Genomic DNA, 21,808 nt, shown 5'->3' on the forward strand with positions numbered 1-21,808 from the left:
GTTTTGGTGGGAGGAGCTGAATTTGAATTTGCAAAGGGAACTGGAGCTATGTAAAGAGGAACTCTGTACAGTGAAACTCAAGTGACTTCTTAACACCATTTAACTTAATGAAACTGAAAGTAAACCCTGTTCTTTAGCTTTATGCCACTTTAAAAGTATATATATATAAATAAATAAAAATAAAATTTTGGGTTTTTAAAGATTTATTATTTATTATTATGTATACACCGCTCTGCCTGCATGTACACTTGCATGACAGAAGAAGTAACCAGATCTCATTATAGATGGTTGTGAGCCACCATGTGGTTGCTGGGAATTGAACTCAGGACCTTTGGAAGAGCAGTCAGTGCTCTTAACCTCTGAGCCATCTCTTTAGCTCCTAATTTTGGTTTTTTTTTTAAGACAGGGTTTCTCTGTGTAGCCCTGGCTGTCCTGGAACTTGCTCTGCCTCCTGAGTGCTGAGATTAAAGGTGTGCACCACCACCTCCTGGCCTGCTTTATGCCACTTTTGAGAATAAGATGTCACTGATAATTTCCTTTTAGACTTTTTTTTTTATTGGTTCTTTGTGAATTTCACATCATGCACCATAATCCCATTCATCTCCACCTCCCCTCGTATTCACCCTCTACCCTTGCAACGTCCCCTGTAACAGAGAAAAAAATAATCTCATTGTGGAAACTGTAGTGTGTACCACTGTATACCCTTTGTCTACCTTTTTTTGCTTGCAGATGTGCATTGCAATTACTTGTTGGTCTGGTACAAGGCCTCTGGATCCTGCTACTCTTTTTTTTTAAAGATTTATTTATTTATCACATATACAACATTCTGCCTGTGTGTGTGCCTGCCTTCCAGAAGAGGGCATAAGGTCCCAGTAGAGATGGTTGTGAGCCACCATGTGGGTGCTGGGAATTGAACTCAGGGCCTCTGGAGGAACAGACAGTGCTTCTGACCTCTGAGCCATCTCTCCAGCCTGATTCTGCTACTCTTATCAATACTGGGACTCTTCTCGGATATCCTTTTGTTGCCCAGTGTCACGAAGAGCCTGTAGCTCTGCATCTGTAGGACCAGCCCCTTCATGCAAGTCAGCAGCAGTTCATGGATGGGGTAGCCAATTCAAACCCCAGATCTGGGCCTGAGAGGTATCTCAGCTGGTCAGCCTGCATCTGTCCCACTCTCATGCCCTAAGGGCTGGCTCACCAGCAAACCTCCCCCCCAACTAGGGCTGGCCCATTGTAGGGCCAGTTCTACTGTGGTGCCCAGGTGAGATGCAGGGCCTGCACTCTGGAGTACTTCAGCAGGTGAGGAGCAAGGACAGCTCTCCTGCTGTCATGAACCATGGCCTGCTTTCCCACCTGTTGAAGAGCGTCACACCACTGCACAGGAGATGTGTGGTAGAACCAGGTCTCCCATGCTTATATCCTGGGAGCTGGCTCACTTGCAGCTCCTGCAGTGTATGGGCCACCTCCTAAGTATTGCAGCTGGCTAGGGGCAAGGTCAGGTCTCCTGCTTGCAGGCCCCCAGGGCCAGCGCTTCCCCAGTGCCCAGATGAGGGGTGGTGTCTGTTCTGCACAGCCCTCAGACCAGGGATGCCCGACTGGCCTTTAGTGGTAACACACCCTGCTGTTTCAGGGCCACAGACCCAGATATGGCCCCCAGTGGCAGCACAGGCCATGACCCTACCATGGTGCCAGGTGGCATCACTAGCTCCTCACACCAGGCTGTTGTGTCCTCACTACCCTCTGGTCTCCAGTTCTGCCTCTCTTCATAGTGCCCACATCTTTCTCTTTCTCTTGAACTTTTCCACCACTTACTTGATCCTCTTAGAGGCGCCAGGGGTCCCTGAGTGTATGGGGTCATCTCAGGAGTGGGGCTTTTGCCTGCGTGTTTGTGCACTTCATGCTTAGGGCCTACGGAGGCCAAGAGAGGGTCTTGCATCCCTGGAACTGAGTTGCAGATGTTGTAAACGGATGGTGACAGAAGTGAGGTTCTCTGAAAGAGCAGCCAGTGCTCTTAACCATGCAGCCATCTCTCCGGTCCCTTTTAATTTCTTCTTAACGTTATTTATTTGTGGGCATCTATCTGTGCCTCTGTGCCACAGAGCACCTGCAGAAGTCAGAGGAAGCTTGGGGAAGTTTTCTCTGTTTAACCATGTGGGTTATAGGGATGAGCTAAGGGATTTGGGTCTGGTTTTTTATGTGTGAGACAGGGTCTCTGAAAGCCCAGGCTGATCTCAGACTTCCTGCTTTAGCCAAGGATGGCCTTCGCTTCTCTGCTCCCCAGTACACAGGGGTCATAGGCATGTACGAGATAGATGCCTGGCTCTGAGGGATTGGGTTTCTGTTCAAAGTATTTGTTTTCAGTTGTGATCATCCAATATGTCATATAAAATTTTTAAATTACATTATCATCATCATCATTATTATTAGGGTAAGGGAATTCTCAAAGTTGTTTTCAAGGATTGATTCTCAAAAGTCCATTTTGTATATCACATTTGTTACTGTTTATGAGGAAAAATGGAGTTTCAAAAAGTTTTAAAGTTTCTGTCACAGGTCAGGGGAGGGGAATAGGGTGAAAAAGGGAGGAAGGGGGGAATGGGAATATACAAGTGAGGGGAAAACAGTTGGGATGTAATCTGAATAAATTATTTAAATTAAAAAACCTTTACTCATTACAAAAAAGTCTTGCCTTTAATCCCAGCACTTGGGAGGCAGAGGCAGGTGGATCACTGTAAATTCAAGGCCAGCCTGGTCTACAAAGCGAGTCTAGGACAGCCAAGGCTACACAGAGAAACCCTGTCTCGAAAAACAAAAACAAAACAAAACAAACAAAAAAAGTCTTACAGTAACAATTCTCAACCTGTGGGTCATGACCCCTTTGGGGTTGAAGGACACTTTCACAGGGTCACTTAAGACCATTGGAAAACACAGATACTTACATTACAGATCATAACAGTTACAAAATTACAGTTAAAAAATAGCAATAAAAATAATTTTACAGTTGGTGGTTACCACAACATGAGAAACTGCATTATAAAGTTTGAAAACCACTGTCGTAATGATGGCGACAGAATTGGTAAGAAATTGGAATGTTCAACATTGATCAAATGATAGAATTCCAAATCTATATTTTAAGGCAGAATCACAATTTTGAGTAATTTGTTTACAGTTGTAAAGAGAGGAGTAAGATATTCTATTATCTGAGAGAAAAACATTGATTCCAATGAATTTTTAAAATATTTATTTATTTGTATATAGTGCTCTGTTCACTTGTATGTCTTCATGACAGAAGAGGGCATCAGACAGAAGAAGAGGGTATCAGGTCCTATTACAGATAGATGTGAGCCACCATGTGGTGCTGGGAATTGAACTCAGGACCTTTAGAAGGGCAGCCAGTGCTCTTAACTGCTGAGCCATCTCTCCAGCCCCTCATCCCACTGTTAATGGCAGTTCACTTTAGGTTCCAGTTAAATGCAGATGCTAATTCAAAGAGGAAGTAAAAAATTAGAGTTGTAGGGATAGTGTGCAAAGGGGGAAATTAAGTAAAAGAAGACTGTGCAAGAAAGGAAATTTAAAACCAGACTTCCTTTTCATGCTAGTGAGTCAGGAGACTTGGGTTTCCAGACAGTGCTGGGTGCAGATGGACTTTCAGTGTAATATGGTAGCTGGTTTTTGTTATTTGCAGGTAAAAGATCTCACCGTGGCAATAGTAAATTTCAGTTATTTAGAGAATATCTGTAGCATTAAACATCCTCTAAATACTTTTCCTCATCCCACTGTAGTAATTTTTAACCTACTTCCTCTTTGTGTTATTTTTTTATGACTTAATTAATGACTTAATTTTGGAGATTGTACTGGGCATCTAACCCAGTGCTCTGTGCATGCTTGGCAGTGCTGACTACCTACAGAGCTACATCCCAGCGCTTTTTTTTTTTTTTTTACCCTTTACACCTCTCTCTTCTTACCTCTTTTTAAGAAAACTTTATTACATTTTAATTTTATTTTATTTGTGTGCATGCATGTTATGGCTAGAGTGGAGGTCAGAGGACAGCTTGTGGAAGTCAGTTCTCTCCTACTATGTGGACCCTGGCAGTGGAGCTCAAGTCATTGAACTTGCTGAGCATCTCACTGGCCCTCTCTTTTATTATTATTGTTGTTATTATTATTACTATTATTATTATTTATTCTTCCCATGTCTTTTAATTCAACTTCTTTCATTTTTCCTTTTACTCTCTAGTTTTACTTTTGTTATTCATTCCTTTCTTTTCTTTCGTCAAGTTTAACTGGAGCATTTATATACTAGCCTTTTGCCTGTTGAAGCCTAGGTTCACTAACAAGCACTTATTTCCTTAAGGACTCTTTGCTTTCATCCTTGAATATGAAGTATCCTGTAGTAGAACTCCAAAGTAAAAGTCATTAATTGATTTATTTGGTTATAGGCAAGCTATTATACTGTAATTATAAAATTTCTTCAATTATAAAAAGTAACTGAAACAAAATCTCCATGGACTCTCTCATAGTTCTAAACTATAATTCTGTGATGTTTCCACTTTCCTATGTTTCTTACTGTTCTGACCTCACTCATTACTAAATATTTACACACCTGCCATTTGTTTCCAACTGCGGTGCATGAGATGTAATAGAGGGCACAGAAATCATGGCAGTCTGTGGATTGTCTGCCGTCCCCCTGGAAACAGGTGACTGTTATTAAAATCTGTTTCTAGGCTGGTCCTGTTCTGTCAAGAACAGATCCATATTCCCAAGACAATACTAGTTACTTCCTCTCTAGCCTAATTACCAGCTTAGGGGCAACCCTGCCCTTGAGCAAAAGATGACTTCTCTGGTCTCACGCACCTGGGCTGCCATTGCATCTTTTGTTCTGTTGCATCTTTTGTTGCCCCTTTGTTTCCAGTCTGTAGTTTCTGTGGAATGGAATATTTATCTTAAAATCGAGAGACTAGTCTTTGTTGTGAGTTGCTAGATGATCACTGCCAGTGACCTTTTGTGTGCACATACATGTCTTTGTGTATATTTGTAGAGCCCTGATCAAAAGGAGTGGGCTAGATGACTGAGTGTGACTGGCAGAGCGTTCTGGGCCATGTTTGTTTCTTGTACTTTGGTTTGTTTCTGCACACCTTTTGAAAGGAGGTGTTGCTTTAGGAAACATCTTCTCCTTTCCTGGGCTGTATATGATTTCTGATATATAATTATGATTTTATATGTAATACATTATATATACACATACACACACATACACATACAAAATCATGCTGCAGAAAGTAGGATGGGAGATAGTGTCTGAGGGAAAGTGTGTTGGTTAAGAGAGTGTGCCACACATGTGTGCTCCTTGTCCTGGAAGTGCATTGTGTGTTGACTAGTGACAGGCACATGCTATGTATGCATTGAATCTGCATAGACTTAAATCTACACACATACAAATGAGTATTAGTCAAACCTAGGTAATAAGACAAGTTAATGTCACTGTCCCAATACTGACATTGCATTATGGTTGTGTAAGATGTGCTAATGGAAGAAACTCAGTAAAAGGAGTTCCAACTAGTGCGCTCTCTCTCTCTCTCTCTCTCTCCCCCCTCTGCCCCTCCCTTCCTCTCACCCTGCCCCCCCTCTTTCTCTCTTTTCAACCAAATGTGTATCCAGTTCTCTCAAAAGTAAAAATTTCAGGGGTGGAAGAGATGGCACAGTGGAGAGATAGCTCTGTGCTTAAGAGCACGGTTACTCTTGAGGAAGAGTACCCACTCAGAAGCCTACAACTGACTATAAGCTCAGTTCCAGGGGATCCAGTACCCTCGTCTGGCCACCTCACTCACTGCTTACATGTATGCACAGACATTCATGCAGCCAAACCCTCATACACATATATAAAAATAAATCTCAAAAAATCTTAAGAAAAAAATTCTTTTAAAAAGAATAGCACTGCTGAAAAAACAGTGGTTTAACATGCATAGCTGCAGAAAGCACATTGATGTATTTATACCACAGATCATGGCTCCTTCTTTACAACTAGTGATATGCTAGTAAGTAGAACCAACCAGTTGCCTCTTTTTTGTTTCCTTGTATGTACATGGAAGTAAATGAGTGATTGGAATGTGTTGCCTCCATTAGCAGAAGAATACTTTGTACATATTTCTGTATCATATAGAAAATCAGTTAATTCTAATACTCTCTTTTCTTTTACATAATTCATGGAATCAGAGTAAAGTAAGTTTATTATGTCACTCAATAAATGTGATACTGGGAATATGACAATAAATTAATCTAAAAATTAGACATTGAAGTAAATGGATATTTGTTTTTTTGAATAATAATACAGATACTGTTCAGTGGAACATAAAGTCAGAACATAAAGTAACGGTCAAACCAAGTTCTTACTGTACTGAAGAATTCACAAGGACAGAAAATAAGTTTGGGAGGCTGAGAAGATGGCTTCAGATGGTAACAGCACTTGCTGCCAAGGCTGAAAACTTGAGCGTGATTCTTGGAACCCATATAATGGAGAGAACCATCTCCCATGAGTTGTCCTTTGATCTGTACTTGCATACAGTGGCTTGTACACACACACACACACACACACACACACACACACACACACACACACACACACACTGCGTGCCTTTGCCTGCCAAGAGTTGTTAAAATCTTGTTCTTAACTGTTTCTGATACTATTTCTCTGTCATTAGATGACGGTCCAAATTGATTTAAAGATAAGATTTTCCCCTTTTGATGGACAAGTAATTTTGCACTTTAACTTGTTTTCCTGCAAAGTCTTTGACCGAGTGAAATTCTTTTTTTTTTTTTTCACTTAAAGCAATATTTATTGAAAAGTCCTACTCCCACCTTGAGGAAGGGACATTGTAGAAGGCACTGAGAAATCACACCTCCTGAAACCTCAGTGGCTTAGAACAGGGAAGGAGGGAAGTCATTTCTTCTGAAAGGGTTGTTGGTCTTAGTCTTTCTTAATCCAGGAAGGCTTAAGAGAGTGGGTACAGGGGGACCACCACATAATACTGGGGTCAAGGGACTGTGCTAAAAGCCCAGCTGACTCAAAACTCATTTCCTGTGTGTTTCTAGCATTACAAAACTACTGTCAGCAGCCTGCTGCTGCACCCAAAACTTTATCCGTGAGACAACCTTTTCTTCATTCATAACTACAGCCCACTAGTTCGCTCAATCTAAAGAAGTATGGCAGTGGCATGCTGAGTCCCACAACACAGAATGGCTTTTCATTTTGTACCAAAGGCTTGGGATTTTTGTTTGTCTTTCTGTAGTGCTAGAAATGGAACCTTGTGTTGACTGGGTCAGTGCTCTGTCACTGAACAGCATTCCTAGCCCAACTTTGGTTCTTTTATCCTATCCCTGTCGTATCTGTTGTTAAGGATTGACGTGCCAGTTACAGTAAGATAGTTTTAAACATTTGTAATAAAGGAAAAATCTTTTGAACATTGGACTTATTTGAAACATGTATAGGAACTTTTCTGAGCCTACTTTTAAATTGTCTTAAATAGGTATTTTTGCCTTAGGAATGAGACACTGTACATAAGCGCCCTAGGAACAGGCATTTAAAATTATTTCCGTTTCCTGGCTTTTACACACATGCACCTTGTCTTATATGTTATTCTTCTCTCGCTCGTACTCCCCTATGTCTATTTCTTTTCAAGTCTGTATGTATTCTTGGCTAAAATGTGTTTTATAAAGAAGCTGATATTTATTGTAAAATTATTAGTAGTAGATCTTTAAGTATCCACAGATATATTAGGAGGAATATTTTATCAGAATTAAATAACCTCAATTCCTATTCTTTTTGATACAGTATTTCTTCAATCCTGAGGCCTGAAGAATTGACACAGCTGGGAGCTGTTCTTTTCCAACATAAACTTCAGTAATGTGTGAGTAGTTTTTGTTTTTCACTGATTTGTTTCAGTTGGCTTTTTTCTGTGTTAAACACTGAAATTTTAATTTGCCAGCACTTTAAGTATTTGGGATATACTTATTATGTGATAACTGTGTCAGGCGTTATAAAATAATGTATTGAAAGGTGATGAAAGCTGTGTCATGGAGGGGAGGAAAATTCACTGTCTGAAATCCCAGTACTCAGGAAAACGAAGCAGGAGGATTGTGAGTTCAAATCCAGTAGAAAATTTCTTACAGTTATTTAATCATCTCTTCCATTGTGGTACTGACAACTTCCATATATAAGTCTGAGTGTGATTATTGATCATATCTGGAAATTTCAGTAGTAGTTGATACTTTTTTTTTTAAAAAACAAGGCAAGGTTTCTCTGTGTAGCTTTGGCTGTCCTGGACTCACTTTGTAGACCAGGCTGGCCTGGGACTCACAGCGATCTGCCTGCCTCTGCCTCCCGAGTGCTGGGATTAAAGGCGTGCGGCACCATGTTGGGCTTGATACTTGTTTTTAATAGCCTAGACAGATCTCAAACTCATAATTCTCAACTCCCTATAAGCTGGAGTCACAAGTGTGTGTAACTATACCTGGCATTGGTATAATATGTATGGTGTGTGTGTGTGTGTGTGTGTGTGTGTGTGTGTGTGTGTGTAATATTCCCTCAGATTTTCATTCTCACCTCTTCTTTAGAGGCAGTCTGGGTAGCACATGCTTACCTACTTTGACCTAATGGAGTGAGATAAGTAAAAAGCATCTGGATTGGCCAGAGATTGAAAGGGAGAGAAACAAACCAATCTCCATTAGTCGCTGATTGGGTAAGAACCTTTTTGTAATGGCTTTCCAACTTAGTTATCTTGTGTTTCTTATGAACAGAGCACACATCCTTCTTGATTTCTATTTTCACAGAAAATAGATTGCACTTAAAATGAAATATTAGGGCTGGGGAATGCATCTGTCTTAGTGGCAGAGTACTTGCCTTGTTCTTTGCAAGCTGCTGCCTTCCATTCTCGCCACTTCAGGATAGTAGACTACTTAGCCTGGTCTTGAATTTTACTGAGGTACAAATATATATCTTCTATGAAACACTAGCATTGTCTTCCATAGTGGTGCACACCTTTAATCCCAGCACTTGGGAGGTAGAGGCAAGTGGATCTATATGAGGTTGAGGTCAGCCTGGTCTACATAGTAAGTTCCAGGAAAGCTAGAGCTACATAGTGAGACCCTGGTGGGGTGAGGAGAAAGAAAAACCTGTGAAAGTGTCTTATGCTTTAAAACATTTTAAAGCCTAGTGTGGTGCCTCCCTAGGCTTGGGAGGCAGAGGCAGGTGGATCTGTGTGAGTTCGAGGCCAGCCTGGTCTACAAAGTGAGTCCAGGACAATTAAGGCTACACAGAGAAACCCTGTCGTGAAAAACCAAAAATAAATGAAAATAAAAAATAAAATAAGTGAAATACTAGTTACAGAGATATAAATTTAATACAATATTTTATTCGTTTTTAAAAGAATTTTATAAAATAATATTTTTATCACCTTCACCTGGTGCTGGGGATCTGAACTCAGGTCATCCACTTATACTGCAGGTACCTTACCCACTGAGCTGACTCCTCAGTCCAGTGTAGAGGGTTTTACCCTCAGGAAAAGTTGTTAAATTTGAACTGGCATTTTCTAGAACATGTGGAGTTTTCTAGTTATTAGGTGGTAAAATAGGGTTTATTGTTCAGGAGCTCTTTTGGGAATCCTGGGGTTAAGCAAATGACTACTAACTTTAGTATTTCCCTTTCTACATACATAAAATATATGCTATAGGCATCTCTGTGCCCTGTATGTCATATAGATTGTAACTGTGAAAAAGAGGCTATGTGATATGCATACCTACTTTGTTTGATCTTAAAATCCTTTTCTTTGCCTTTTATAACCAAGACCGATGTAAGACAGGCACTAGATGGTATCCCTGGTCCCTGTCAGAGCTTCCTAGAACCTTAAAAATGGCTTAAGTTCAAGCTCCAGAATCTTCTGCAGCAGAGGCTGGGGATGCATTGAGACAAACTTCATTCTGTCCTGGTGTCAGTGGATAGGGAGTGTTTTGTTCCAGGGCTTCAGGTTGGATTCAGGCCTCACACATGCTCTGCCGCTGAGCTACCCCGAGCCCAATGGGTAGGGTTAAACCAGCTCTTTAAACAATAGTCTACTCATTTGGAGCTTTTGGGTTTTTGTGAGTGACTCCGTTCCAGTTCCTGTCTGATTTGGTTCCTGAGCCATGTTCCTGCCCTTTTACTGCCTTTTAAAACACAACTCCTTGGTTATTGAGGAGATAACAGATTTTCTTACTCCACATTAGCTTATAGATTAGATTTTGGTGTTTGGTTCCCTCAATGTTTTGATACTATGGGAACTTACATTATATTTTTAAGGTTTATCTATATGTTTAAAGGGCCGTTGATGATGTTCTAGGTCTCCCTGATACCAAAATTGGAAATTCCTGCATTAGTTTTATAATAAAAAGGCATGTTTTTCATTTCTGTACTGGTGTGAGCAGAACTTGCATATTTGTAGATTTGTACTTTTGACTGGGCAGACTATGGAATAAGATCTTTTGTTTGTTTGTTTGTTTAGATGTAAACTTTGTAATGGAAGATGATTGAAGACAAGGGGCCTCGTGTTGCTGACTACTTTGTTGTAGCAGGCTTAACTGACGTTTCAAAGCCTCTTGAAGAAGAAATTCACTTTCATGATGCCTGTCACAAAGTAGCTAAACCCAAAGAGCCCATCACAGATGTCTCTGTCATCATCACATCCCTTGGGGAGGAGGCGCCACGGGGTTACATGTGCATCGATGTCACCCCAACTGGATTATCAGCAGATCTCAATAACGGAAGTCTTGTGGGACCCCAGATTTACCTTTGCTATAAAAGAGGGAGAGATAAACCTCCACTTACAGATCTGGGGTAAGTATTTTTTAATGAATTACTGTTATTAATTCAAATTATATGCCTTGTAGATTTTGAAGTTAACTGGTCATTAATAACAATTTTGAAACAAGCACATTTGCCTAGGTGTAGTCTATATGCCTGTAATCCTAGCACTTGGCAGGCTAGGGCAGGAAGATTGGTATGTTTGGGGCTAGCTTGGGCTACATAGTGAGAACCTTTTCTGCCCCTACTATATGATAAAGGGGAGGTGTGAAGGGAAAATTAAAAATAAAGCGATACATACCCAGAATTCTATATTCACTCTGTCTCCATCTCTGCCCTGTGAGTCCTAGTGCTCACCTTCTTGTTAGATACAAGAGAGAGAATAAATATATTTGCATAGGATACCAGAAAATTAATGTATTACCATCATCACAAGGTTTACATTGAATTTTTTTTCCAGTTAAGGTTCTATGTTGCCCAGACCTTCCCAAACTCCTGTCTGAAATAAATGAAACTGCAGGCACAAATACATAAATAAAGATGGATGCTTAACCATGTATGAAATAAGAATTTTGGGGTAAATTAGAGCCTTACTATATTGGATTTGGGGGTTCTTTTCTCTTTATAACAACCTATTGAGAGATAATTATATGCTATGAAGTCTTAGCCATTTGAAGCATATAATTCAGTATAATAAGAGGTGTCCAACTATCACCACAACATATTTTAGAACACTTTTATCATGTCAGAAAGAAACCCTGCCATCATTGGTGTGTGCTGTCCAATTTCCCTAACTTTCACAGCCCTAGGCAATCACAGTTTTCTTCTTTGCTTTATAGATTTGCCTAATTGAGACAGTTCATGCAAATAGAGTTGTATTGTATATGCCTTGTGTAATTGGCCTCTTTCACGTAACATGTTTTTAAGGTTCATCCATGTTGTAGTATGTACTGGTACTTTGTTCCTTTATATGACCAAGTAGTGTTCCAACATATGGCTACACTATAATTTATTGTATTACCAGTTGATAGATATTTGGCCTGTTTATACTTTGAGGCTATTATTAATACTACCTTTATGATTATTCATGTACAAGTTTTTATGTGGACGTGTTTTGTTGTTTGTATATACTTGGGAGTGGAATTTCGGGATCATATAATTCTGTACTTAACCTGTTGAGGCGCTTCCAGAGTCTTTCCTAGAGCAGCGTCAAAAGCACTGCTCGTTCCCACTGACAGGGTGTGGCTCTGATTTCCTCACGGTCTGTATAACGCTTCATGTTGCTATTAGATGATATTTGTCCTAGTGAGTATGAAATGAAACCACGTTATGATTTTAAGTTGCATTCTTGTGTTTGCTGATGATCCTAAATATTTTTTCCATGTGCTTATTGGCAAGTATCATTGAGAAATGTGTGTTTAGCTCTTTTACCCATTTCTTAATTGGGTTCTGTTTTTATTGATAGAGTTCTTTACAAATTTTTAATGTAGGCCTTCATTAGGTCTTTTTCCGTTTAAAAATTTGCTGGACAGTGGTGGCACATATAGACCTTTAATCCCAGCACTCAGGGAGGCAGAGGAAGGCGGATCACTGTGAATTGAAGGCCAGCCTTGTCCACAGAGCAAGTTCTAGGACAGCCAGGACTATACAAAGAAACTTTGTCTGGAAAAACAAAAAACAGAACGACAAATACCAGAGAACTTATTTTACGTGTATACATGCTTTGCCAGCATTTGTATCTGTGCACCACATGTGTACCTAGTGCCCAGGGAAGCCAGAGAAGGGCGTCAGATACCTGAAGTGAGTTACAAATAGGTGTCAGCCACCATGCGGGTGCTAGAAATTAAACCCAGGCCCTCTGGAGGATCAGCCAATGACCCTAACTGCTGAGCCATCTCTCCAGTCAGTTCTCCATTCTTTATGATAGTTTCTCTCATCATCATAACTTTAGAAGACAGGAAATTGATTTAACTTGTCTGTGTCTCTGTTTTTCTGTCTTTGTTCTATGTGTGCATGTGCATGTATGTTCTACCATGTAGGTTGCAGGATCTAACTCAGGTTGTCAAGCTTTGTGACAAGTGCCTTTACCCACTGAGCCATTGCACTGTCCCAAGTTTTGATTTTATAACTCAGCAATGCAAGGCTCTCAGAGGTTAAATGCTGCCCAATGCTTAGCAGTAGCATTTTAAATAATATAGATTAAAATAAAAAACTCCTTTGTGTTTACAAACCTTTATTGGAATATAGTAAAAGTATTCAAGAAGGTACTATCTAATTGTGCAACCTTCTGTAGATTTAACTTTGACTAAAATACACATTTCCCATAGAATGTCTTTGATTTTATAGAAGATAGGTAAGTAAATATATTAATAAATAAGTGAAATGCTGAACACTAAGTGTCATTGTATCTAATTACTGCTACTCTGTTATATTAGTAAGTGCAAAGCTTTATATGAAATTTCCTTACATTATTTAAAGGTTTAATAGGGAAACAGTTAACCTTTAGTATAGGACTCTGCAATTTAGTCTTAAAATAAGTTGTAGGATTTAGTAAAGAACTTAACGGGAAAGAGTCAAAGTGAAGAATGAGGCAGGATACACCCAGCCCTTTTGCACTAAGATAGAGTGTGACAGAATCGCAGATAGGCGTGGCTTGGAAGTTATTTTGTAGCCTAGGCTGATCCTCCTGCCTCCTCTTCCTGAGTGTGGAAGCATTGGTGTATATCAACACACACAGTTTATGCCGTGCTGCACTTTAGGATGAGCCATGACACTTGAGAGTGCTACCTTTTAAGTGTGAGGGAACTTGTGTATTACTTTTTTAAAATTATGTTTTAGGGTATTATATGACTGGAAAGAAAGATTAAAACAGGGCTGTGAGATTATCCAGAGCACTCCCTATGGACGGCCTGCCAATATTAGCGGCAGCACCTCATCACAAAGGGTCTACATCACTTACCGAAGAGCCTCCGAAAACATGACTCAGAACACCCTGGCTGTCACAGACATATGCATTATTATACCCAGTAAAGGAGAAAGTCCACCACACACGTTCTGCAAAGTCGACAAGAATCTCAACAATAGTATGGTAAGTCAGTTCTTTGGCACTAATATGATTGATTAGTCACTCGCCAGTGAAGAAATGCTTAATTGTAAAACGTCTTGAAAACAAAATAGTGTAACAGATTTGAAAAATGTTTTTTAAGGATGTTGTGTATTTTATTGTTTTCGAAAGTGCTTTAGCTGTGCTTTCACAGAAACTGTATAAGAAGCTCAGTTCTACTCCTCCTCTTCCTTTTACCTTAAATAACTTTTCCGTATTACTAACACCGTGGCTGCCTCCCTGCACCCATTCTTGCATCCTGGATCCTGTGCATACATAGCTCTAAGGACAGAGCTCTGGAAGTCTTCTGTAATTTTTTTGTTCACCATCAAGTTTCTTTCTCTTAGATGAATGCAAAACTTGATACAAGATCACCATCTTTATAAACATTTTTGGTTCCATAGTCCCCTCTCTTCCACTGTCCTGTTTCACCTTCTTAATAGCAAAACTTTCAAGAGCTGAATATATCTTGGCGGGGGTGGGAGTGGGGGGCCGTCACTGAGTTGGAGTAGTGCTGGCCTGGCCTGGCCTGCCTAAGCCCTGCACTGCACACACTGCATGTGGTGAAGCTTACTGATAATTACAGCACTCAGGAGTTGGGGCAGGAGGATCAGGAATTCAAGGTCATCACTGGCTACATAGACATAGCAAGTTCAAAGCCACTCTGAGCTACTTGAGACCTTGTCACAACCCTATCCCCTGCAAGAAAGAGTTGAATATATTTTACCCAATCCTTCACTTTGGGTGTTTCCAGTTACGCTTTTGGTTTGGGTTTGTTGTTGTTGTTGTTTCTGGACAGGCTCTCTCTGTGTAGCCTTGGCTGTCCTACAACTCACTCAGTAGACCAGGGTAGCCTTGAACTCACAGAGCTCCGCCTGTCTCTGCCTTCCAAGTGCTGGGAAAGGCATGGACCACCACGCCCAGTTCCTCTTAAGTTTTTTACTGCATTCATCCCAAGATTTTTCTTGTATTCAGCGATGAGTTCTTTGTCTCATTTTTTTAGGTCTTGAATTTGTTTCCATCTACCATGGCAAGAAAAGATGATGCACCAATGTACTCGATCCACTTCTCTCTTAACTCACCAGTTGTTCCTGCTCTGACTTTCTTCTTCCTGTGCAGTGGAATGCCCAGGGCTGAGTCCTCAGTGCATGTATCTTCACAACCGCGGTCACTCCTTTTTTAATCTAATTATTTTAATACAATATATGGGTGACTTCTAAGTTTCTGTATCTGACTAGGCTCCTCTGATTGACTGTCTCCTGTTATCTTACCTAATAGAGCACCTCAAATGTAACATGATCTGTGGTGAAAACCTTGATTTATCTTCTCAGATCTGTTTACTGCCATAGTCTTTCTTGTCTAAAAAATGGAAATTTTACTCTTAAACTTACTGAGACTAACAAGTCTTGGAAAAATATGAACCTTTCTTTTCTGTTTATTGCATTCTCCTATAAACTCTGTGACTCTAATTTCAAAACATACCTTGAACTTGATCACCTTTTAACCACGTCATTGTCGTAAGCTTGATCTAAGTCATAATTATCTTTAAAAAGTTATATTTACTTATTTATTTGGTTTGGTTTTGGTTTTTGGTTTTTATGTTTTGTTTTGTTTTGTTTTTTGAGACAGGTCTCACTGGGTAGACTGAACTGAACTTACAGAGATCACCTGCCTCTGCCTCTCATGTGCTGGGATTAAAGGGGTGTGGACACATTCCTGGTCCCAGTTATTAATGTGTGTGTGTGTGTGTGTGTGTGTGTGTGTGTGTGTGTGTGTGTGATTTCTATTCAAAACAAGCTTTTAAAGGTATGTGGAACCACTCCTGGTCTCATTTATTAATTTGTGTGTCTGTGTGTGTGTGGGGATGGGTATGTAATTTCTTTTCAAAGCAAGTTTTTCTTACTGCTCATCTTAGTTTATATAACTTTGTACTTTCTTTTAATACTTACAAACTATTTCAGAAACTACAAATATAGGGTAATAAATACCAGTTAGTTCCCGTTTTTATATTACCAGCAGTGAAACTTTGACGACCCTATGCCTTTTTCTGTGAATGGTTTAAAATAACACTGGAAGAACAAGTAATTGAAAATAGAATTATGGGCTTGAGAGATGGCCCAGGGTTAGAGCACTGGATGCTCTTGCAGAGGACCCCTGTTCGGTTCCCAGCACCCACATAGCATCTCACAACAATCAGTAACTCTAGTTCCCAGGTGACCCGACACCCTCTTCTGTCCTGCAGGGGTGTCGGGCATGCATGGGGTCCACATATATACATGCAGGCAAGCTCTCACACACATAAATAAGTAACTCTTAAGAAAAAAAAGAAGTAGAATTGATGAGTCCATCAGTATGCCAAGTCATTTGAAAGGCTGACAGATTGCTTTGAAAACTGGTGTTGATTTCTGTTTCTCTAGCCCTAGTCTATATGAGCGCCCCTTCTTTAGTCCTATTCCTTGTCAGCATTGATTGCTGTCCGTTAATGTCTTGAGTTAAGTATACTTTTTGGCTGTTGTGGAGATTGAACATCTTTTAATGTATACAGCTTCCCCTGAACCTATGGAAAACACATTCCAAGAATCCTAGTGATGCTCATGATTTTTAAAAAGTTTATTTTTAATTATGTATGTGTGTGTGTGTTTGGGTATGTGCACATGAGTTCAGGTGCTCACGAAGGTCAGAAGCTTTGGATTTCTTGCAGTGGAGTAACAGGCTTGTGAGCTGCCTGATGTAATTGCCAGGAACTTAGGTCTCTGCAAGAGAAGTTCATGCTCTTAACTACTGAGCCAAGTCTCTGACCTTTCCCCTGGATTCTTGAATAACACTTAACCTTATAGCTATTATGCTTTTTCCTATATGTATTTATAATAAAATTTAACTTAAGCATAAAGCATGGTAAGAGATTAGCAGCAGTAACTAGTAATGAAACATAACCAAGCAGTAGAACAGTAGCCAACATCACTACTCTGATATGTTGGAGCCATTGTTAAGTATGATGAGGGCTTCTCAAACACAGGCACTGCTGTTGCTGCTGGGTGAGTAATGGGCAGATAGCAAACACTGCAAGTATATTCTGGACAAAGGGATGATTCATGTCCTAGGCAGGATGGAGCAGGATAGTGCAAGTTCCCGTCACAGACGCCATGCAGGTTAAAACTTCTAAATTGATGGGAGAGGTGCCGATGAGGCCCTATCTCTAGTTAAAGATCTTTTGGCAGTTGATGACTGCTGGGAGAATTGAGAGTAACTTCTTTGCTTTTGTTTACTATTTATGTTTGCTTTAAGTGCATATACATCTGTGTACCAAGTGTGTGTGCCTGGTGCCCATGGAGGCCAGAAGAAGGCATCAAATCCCCTGGGACTAGAATTACAAAAAGCTGTGAGCTGCCATGTGGGTGCTGGGAATTAAATTTGTGTCCTTTAGAAGAGCAACTAGGGATCTTAATTGCTGAACCATCTCTCCAGCCCTGAAAGTAAGTGTTCTTTGAAGATGTGGCCACTAGCAGGTTGCCCATGGTCCAGGTGATGTCCTCACACCCATGCACATATAGGGAGCACCAATTGGAGCTAGTTTTAAAAAGACAAACAAGAGGATATGAATTTAAGAGTTAAGGGAGATCCAGGGGAGCTGGGGTGAAGTGGAAGGGGGAGTCAGTATGACCAAATTGACCACAGGCGACTGAACTATGAAAAGTGAATGTGTAGATGAGGGAAGGCTAGTAAGTATAACATTTATTAATGATGATTGCTGTAGTGGATGAGTTTGCTATACTTTGTTCTGTCTTCTACCATAAGACATTGAAATTCTGATATTTAATATTAGAAGCAAGCTGTTGATATAACTAAATTTTACATAAAGTAAGTTGTATTTACTGAGTACCTATGTGCTGTATGGTATTTTAACTGTTTCTTCACTCCTGCCAGTGATCCTGGGTAGGTATTTTACCCCCATTTTTTAGAGAAGGAAATTTAAGCATAGAAATGTGGTTATACCGACACCTTCAATAAGTTGGTGAAGTAAGACTCAGACCAAGGCTATAAAACTGCAGAAGCAAGAGCTAAGCATTGTGCCACACTGCTAATGTCCTGTTGTGTGGCCTGTAATTCCTGGATCAAAGTATATGTTCACTTCCAATATTTTTTTATATTATATGGAGGTTTATTCAGTGAGCATGGGGAGAGAAGGAAAGGGGGGAGGGGTACTCCAGAGACAGAGGAAGAGAGAGAAGGAGAGAGGTGAGAGAGCCACTTCCAAGATTTATATCAGGAAAATGTTAACTAATTTATGTTCCTGTCACCTTATAACTTTGTTAAGAATTGAAGTTTTACCAATTTTCAGATTTAATTTGTCAGCGCATATAAACAAGCACTGTACAGATGTTATGTTATTTAATGGCAATATCAGTGGGTCCCTTTGGTGGTTAATGCAAAGTCACACGAGCCACTTCTATAAGAAACAATTTGAAAAGTGGCTACTGACAATATATAACTTAATCATAATTTGCCTATAGATTTGCCACCCCATTTTTTATTGTAACTAATAATATATAGAAAATGTGTTTGTAGATTATTATGCTTTAGCAATATTATGTATCTGTTGAAGAGATTATAGTAGAAAAAAATCATGGTAGCAAATAGAATTTTGGGAGGGTGGGGCTGGTCCAGGGGTGAGACAAGGTATCATTCTGTAGCTCAGCCTGGTCTGAACCTCACTAGGTGGTAGCCAAATTAACCTCTAACTCATGGTGATTCTTGTAGGGTGCATGTTTTTTGTCTCAACCCCAAGCTCCCGGAATAATGACTCATGAGACTAAAATACATTTACAAATACCTAGGCCATACAGCTAGGCTTGTTACCTGATTAACTCATAACTTAATATGATCCACTTATGCTAATCTACATTCTGCCATGTGGCTGGTTACCTCTGCTCAGATGCCATATGTCTGTCCTCCTCACATTATCCTGAGTGACTCTCTTACTCCTGGCTCTGTCCCAGAATCTTTTCTGCCTGCTGAGTGTCCCATCTTCCATTCTACCCTTTCCTATAGACCATAAGTTTTTTAATTGACAGGCAATGCGTCCATACACGATATTCTCTCTGTAGATGCTCTTGCCTCACTCTCCCAAGTTCTGAGATTACATGCACAAGCCACCACGTTTGGTTCACAGATACTTTTAAAAGGCTATATATATAGTAATAATTAGGGCAAATGATGTTTTTTAACTTCTTTATGAATATGGAGTGTAGTGTACAACATTTCAGATTTGCGCTGGTATTTTAGCATCACTATACAAGCTTACAGATACTTGGTATTTTCCTATTTGGAAGTTTTATTTTGTGGATGTATTTATGTATTTGTTTTGGATCGGAAGTAATTAATATTTCCATTAGAACTGTTTCTAAGTCTCATTAACTAATCAAGGTATTCTAGCTAAACTTTTGTCATTGAAATTAAAACCAGAATGTGTTTCTTTTTTTCCTACTGAGACAGTAGTCTCTCTATTGCCACAGAGCATGTATTCTCCTCTGCAGAGAATAAAGAGGCCTTGTTAGAGTGTGGTCAGCAGAGACTCTAGCCAACCTGCTTAGGTTTGAATCTCACATGTGTCCATGGACAAATTCCTTCACTATTTTTGCCTCAGTTTCCTAAGTTATAAGACTATGGATAAAATGGTGCTTTTTTTTTTTTAAGCTACATAGGCATTTTTGAAAAATAAATGAATTAGTATTAGAAAGAACTTTTGTCAATGCCTACAACAATAGCAAATGATATATAAATGTCAGATATTATCATTTACTCCCTTAAGTACTACTTAGTCCTTTTTACATATTTAATATTTAGAGGAGAGCTTCTTAAAAATGATGTCTAGTTGTTAAATTTTCTTGAGTTCTTTTCTAAAAAATATTATTGGAAGAATGTTAAATGGTTATTTTCTTATTTTTCAGCCAAGAATGGTCGTTGATACTTCTGCCCAAGCTTGGAACTTAGAATAAAGTCTAAATTTTTGTGACTTAGTTTTATTTTAAAGGGTCAGTTTTTCATGCTATAATGAAGAAGGGAATTGTCAAATCTTCTGGAAGAAAAGTAAGGAATGATCCTAATAAAATACTAACAGAATAGCACGGTGAGAATAGCTAGCAGATGAGAGCTAGGCAGCTAGTATGTCCTGCAGGGCTCACAGAGACTCCATTTTCATCAAGCTGCTGCCTTTAACATTGACTGCTGTTCGTCCTTCTCTCTCCAGTGGGGGTCTGCAGTGTACTTGTGCTATAAGAAATCAGTGGCAAAGACAAACACTGTGTCTTACAAAGCAGGTAAGTGTGATTTTGAGGGGGGATACTTTATGTAGAAATAGGTTGTGGGTACCGTAAGGTTAAAGACAGAACCTGCCTGGACCAGGCTGTGTGCCATGTTAAGGTGTGTTAGTGTCAGGACTCACACTCCAGCCCCTGTCTCTTGAGTCTCAGTTTGTCTTAAAGTGTTTTGAATGCTGCATGAAAGATCACTTTGAAAAGATGAATTTTTTGAGCCTTTTGTTTAAATAACAAGTTGAGTACATGCCAATTCTCTTTCATTTTTAAACCAGTGCAAAGTATGAAAAAGATGCTTCTTTAATATTTACATTAATTTAGTCAAACTTGATGGCTATATTTCATGATAATGAATAGTATTTTAAACAAATTTGCAATTTTATAATGATAAAGTTTTCACTTTAAGAGACCTCAAAATGTCAAACATACTGATCTGATTTACATGGTAGCAGATTCAACCTTTTAAAATTAGAGCCCTTGACTCTTTATCCTTTTGACTTTCCAGGGCCCACAGTTCTCCAGTATTTCTATTCTTGCTTTACAGCTGCACTGTTGCATCATGACCTGAGAGAGTAGAACAGTTCCTGTGGGGCCTCAGGGGGCCTCACTGGCTGGCTGGCATGTGATTCCAGAGAGAACATTAGTTTATCTAGTTATTTCACCATACAGATGACTATAGCCTGAGTCCTGTTTGTTGAGAATCAGAGATATTGTTAGTAGAGCCAGCTGTTCAGATTCCCAGTTTATCCTTTTGTTTTTATGGCACAACCAGTAATAGTTTCTGCCTGCCTTTAAGGACTTCACAGTCATGAACCTGTTTCCCGTATATATTCATATATATTCTCTCTCTCTCTCTCTCTCTCTCTCTCTCTCTCTCTCTCTCTCTCTCTCTCTGTTTCATTTGGTTTTTTTTTTTTTTTTTCAAGTCAGGGCTTCTCTGTATATCCCTGGCTGTACTGGAACTCAGACTGTAGACTAGGTTGGCCTAAAACTCAGAGATCACCTGCCTTTGCCTCTCTAGTGCTGGGGTTAAAGGCATACACTACTATCCTGTTTTCTATTTCTTTTCTTTTTAATTTTAATTTATTATAATTTATTCGGATTATATCACGATTGTTATCCCCTCACTTGTATCTTCCCGTTCCCACCCTCCTTCCCTCTTCTGCCCTGTTCCCCTCCCCTTGACCTCTGACAGAAGGGGACTTCCTCCCCCACCATATGGCCACAGGATATCAGGTCTCATCTGGATAGCCTGCTTCCCCTTCCTCTGTGTGCTCGCTGGACCTCCCCACCATGGGGAAGTGATCAAATCAGGGGCACCAGAGTTCATAGCAGAGGCAGTCTCTGCTCTCCCCACAACCATAGAGAATGAGCTGTCCATTGGCTAGATCTGAACAAGGAGTCTAGATTACTACATGCATTGTCCTTGGTTAGTGCAATAGTTTGTGCAGGGCCCCCCCGGGTCCTGATCCGCTGGCCTTAATGGTCTCCTTGCAGGGCTCCTGAACCCTCTGGGTCCTTCCATCCTATAGAAAACAGCACATCCAAGATGGCAGTGCTGTT

General features: G+C 39.9%; 1 protein-coding gene across 1 annotated transcript in view; it reads left to right on the plus strand.

Annotated features, from left to right (window-relative positions):
• Nucleotides 1-8,590: 8,590 nt before the first annotated feature.
• The window catches only part of Dennd4a (DENN domain containing 4A), a 75,101-nt gene continuing 61,883 nt past the window's right edge, over nucleotides 8,591-21,808 (plus strand). The window contains exons 1-4 of the mRNA XM_051156684.1: nucleotides 8,591-8,732; nucleotides 10,530-10,861; nucleotides 13,667-13,916; nucleotides 20,179-20,248. Of these exons, the coding sequence (XP_051012641.1) occupies nucleotides 10,551-10,861; nucleotides 13,667-13,916; nucleotides 20,179-20,248 (631 nt within the window). The 5' untranslated portion in view covers nucleotides 8,591-8,732; nucleotides 10,530-10,550. The remainder of the gene's footprint in view (nucleotides 8,733-10,529; nucleotides 10,862-13,666; nucleotides 13,917-20,178; nucleotides 20,249-21,808) is intronic.

This window comes from Acomys russatus, chromosome 14, assembly GCF_903995435.1.
Source record: "Acomys russatus chromosome 14, mAcoRus1.1, whole genome shotgun sequence".
Lineage (NCBI taxonomy): Eukaryota > Metazoa > Chordata > Mammalia > Rodentia > Muridae > Acomys > Acomys russatus.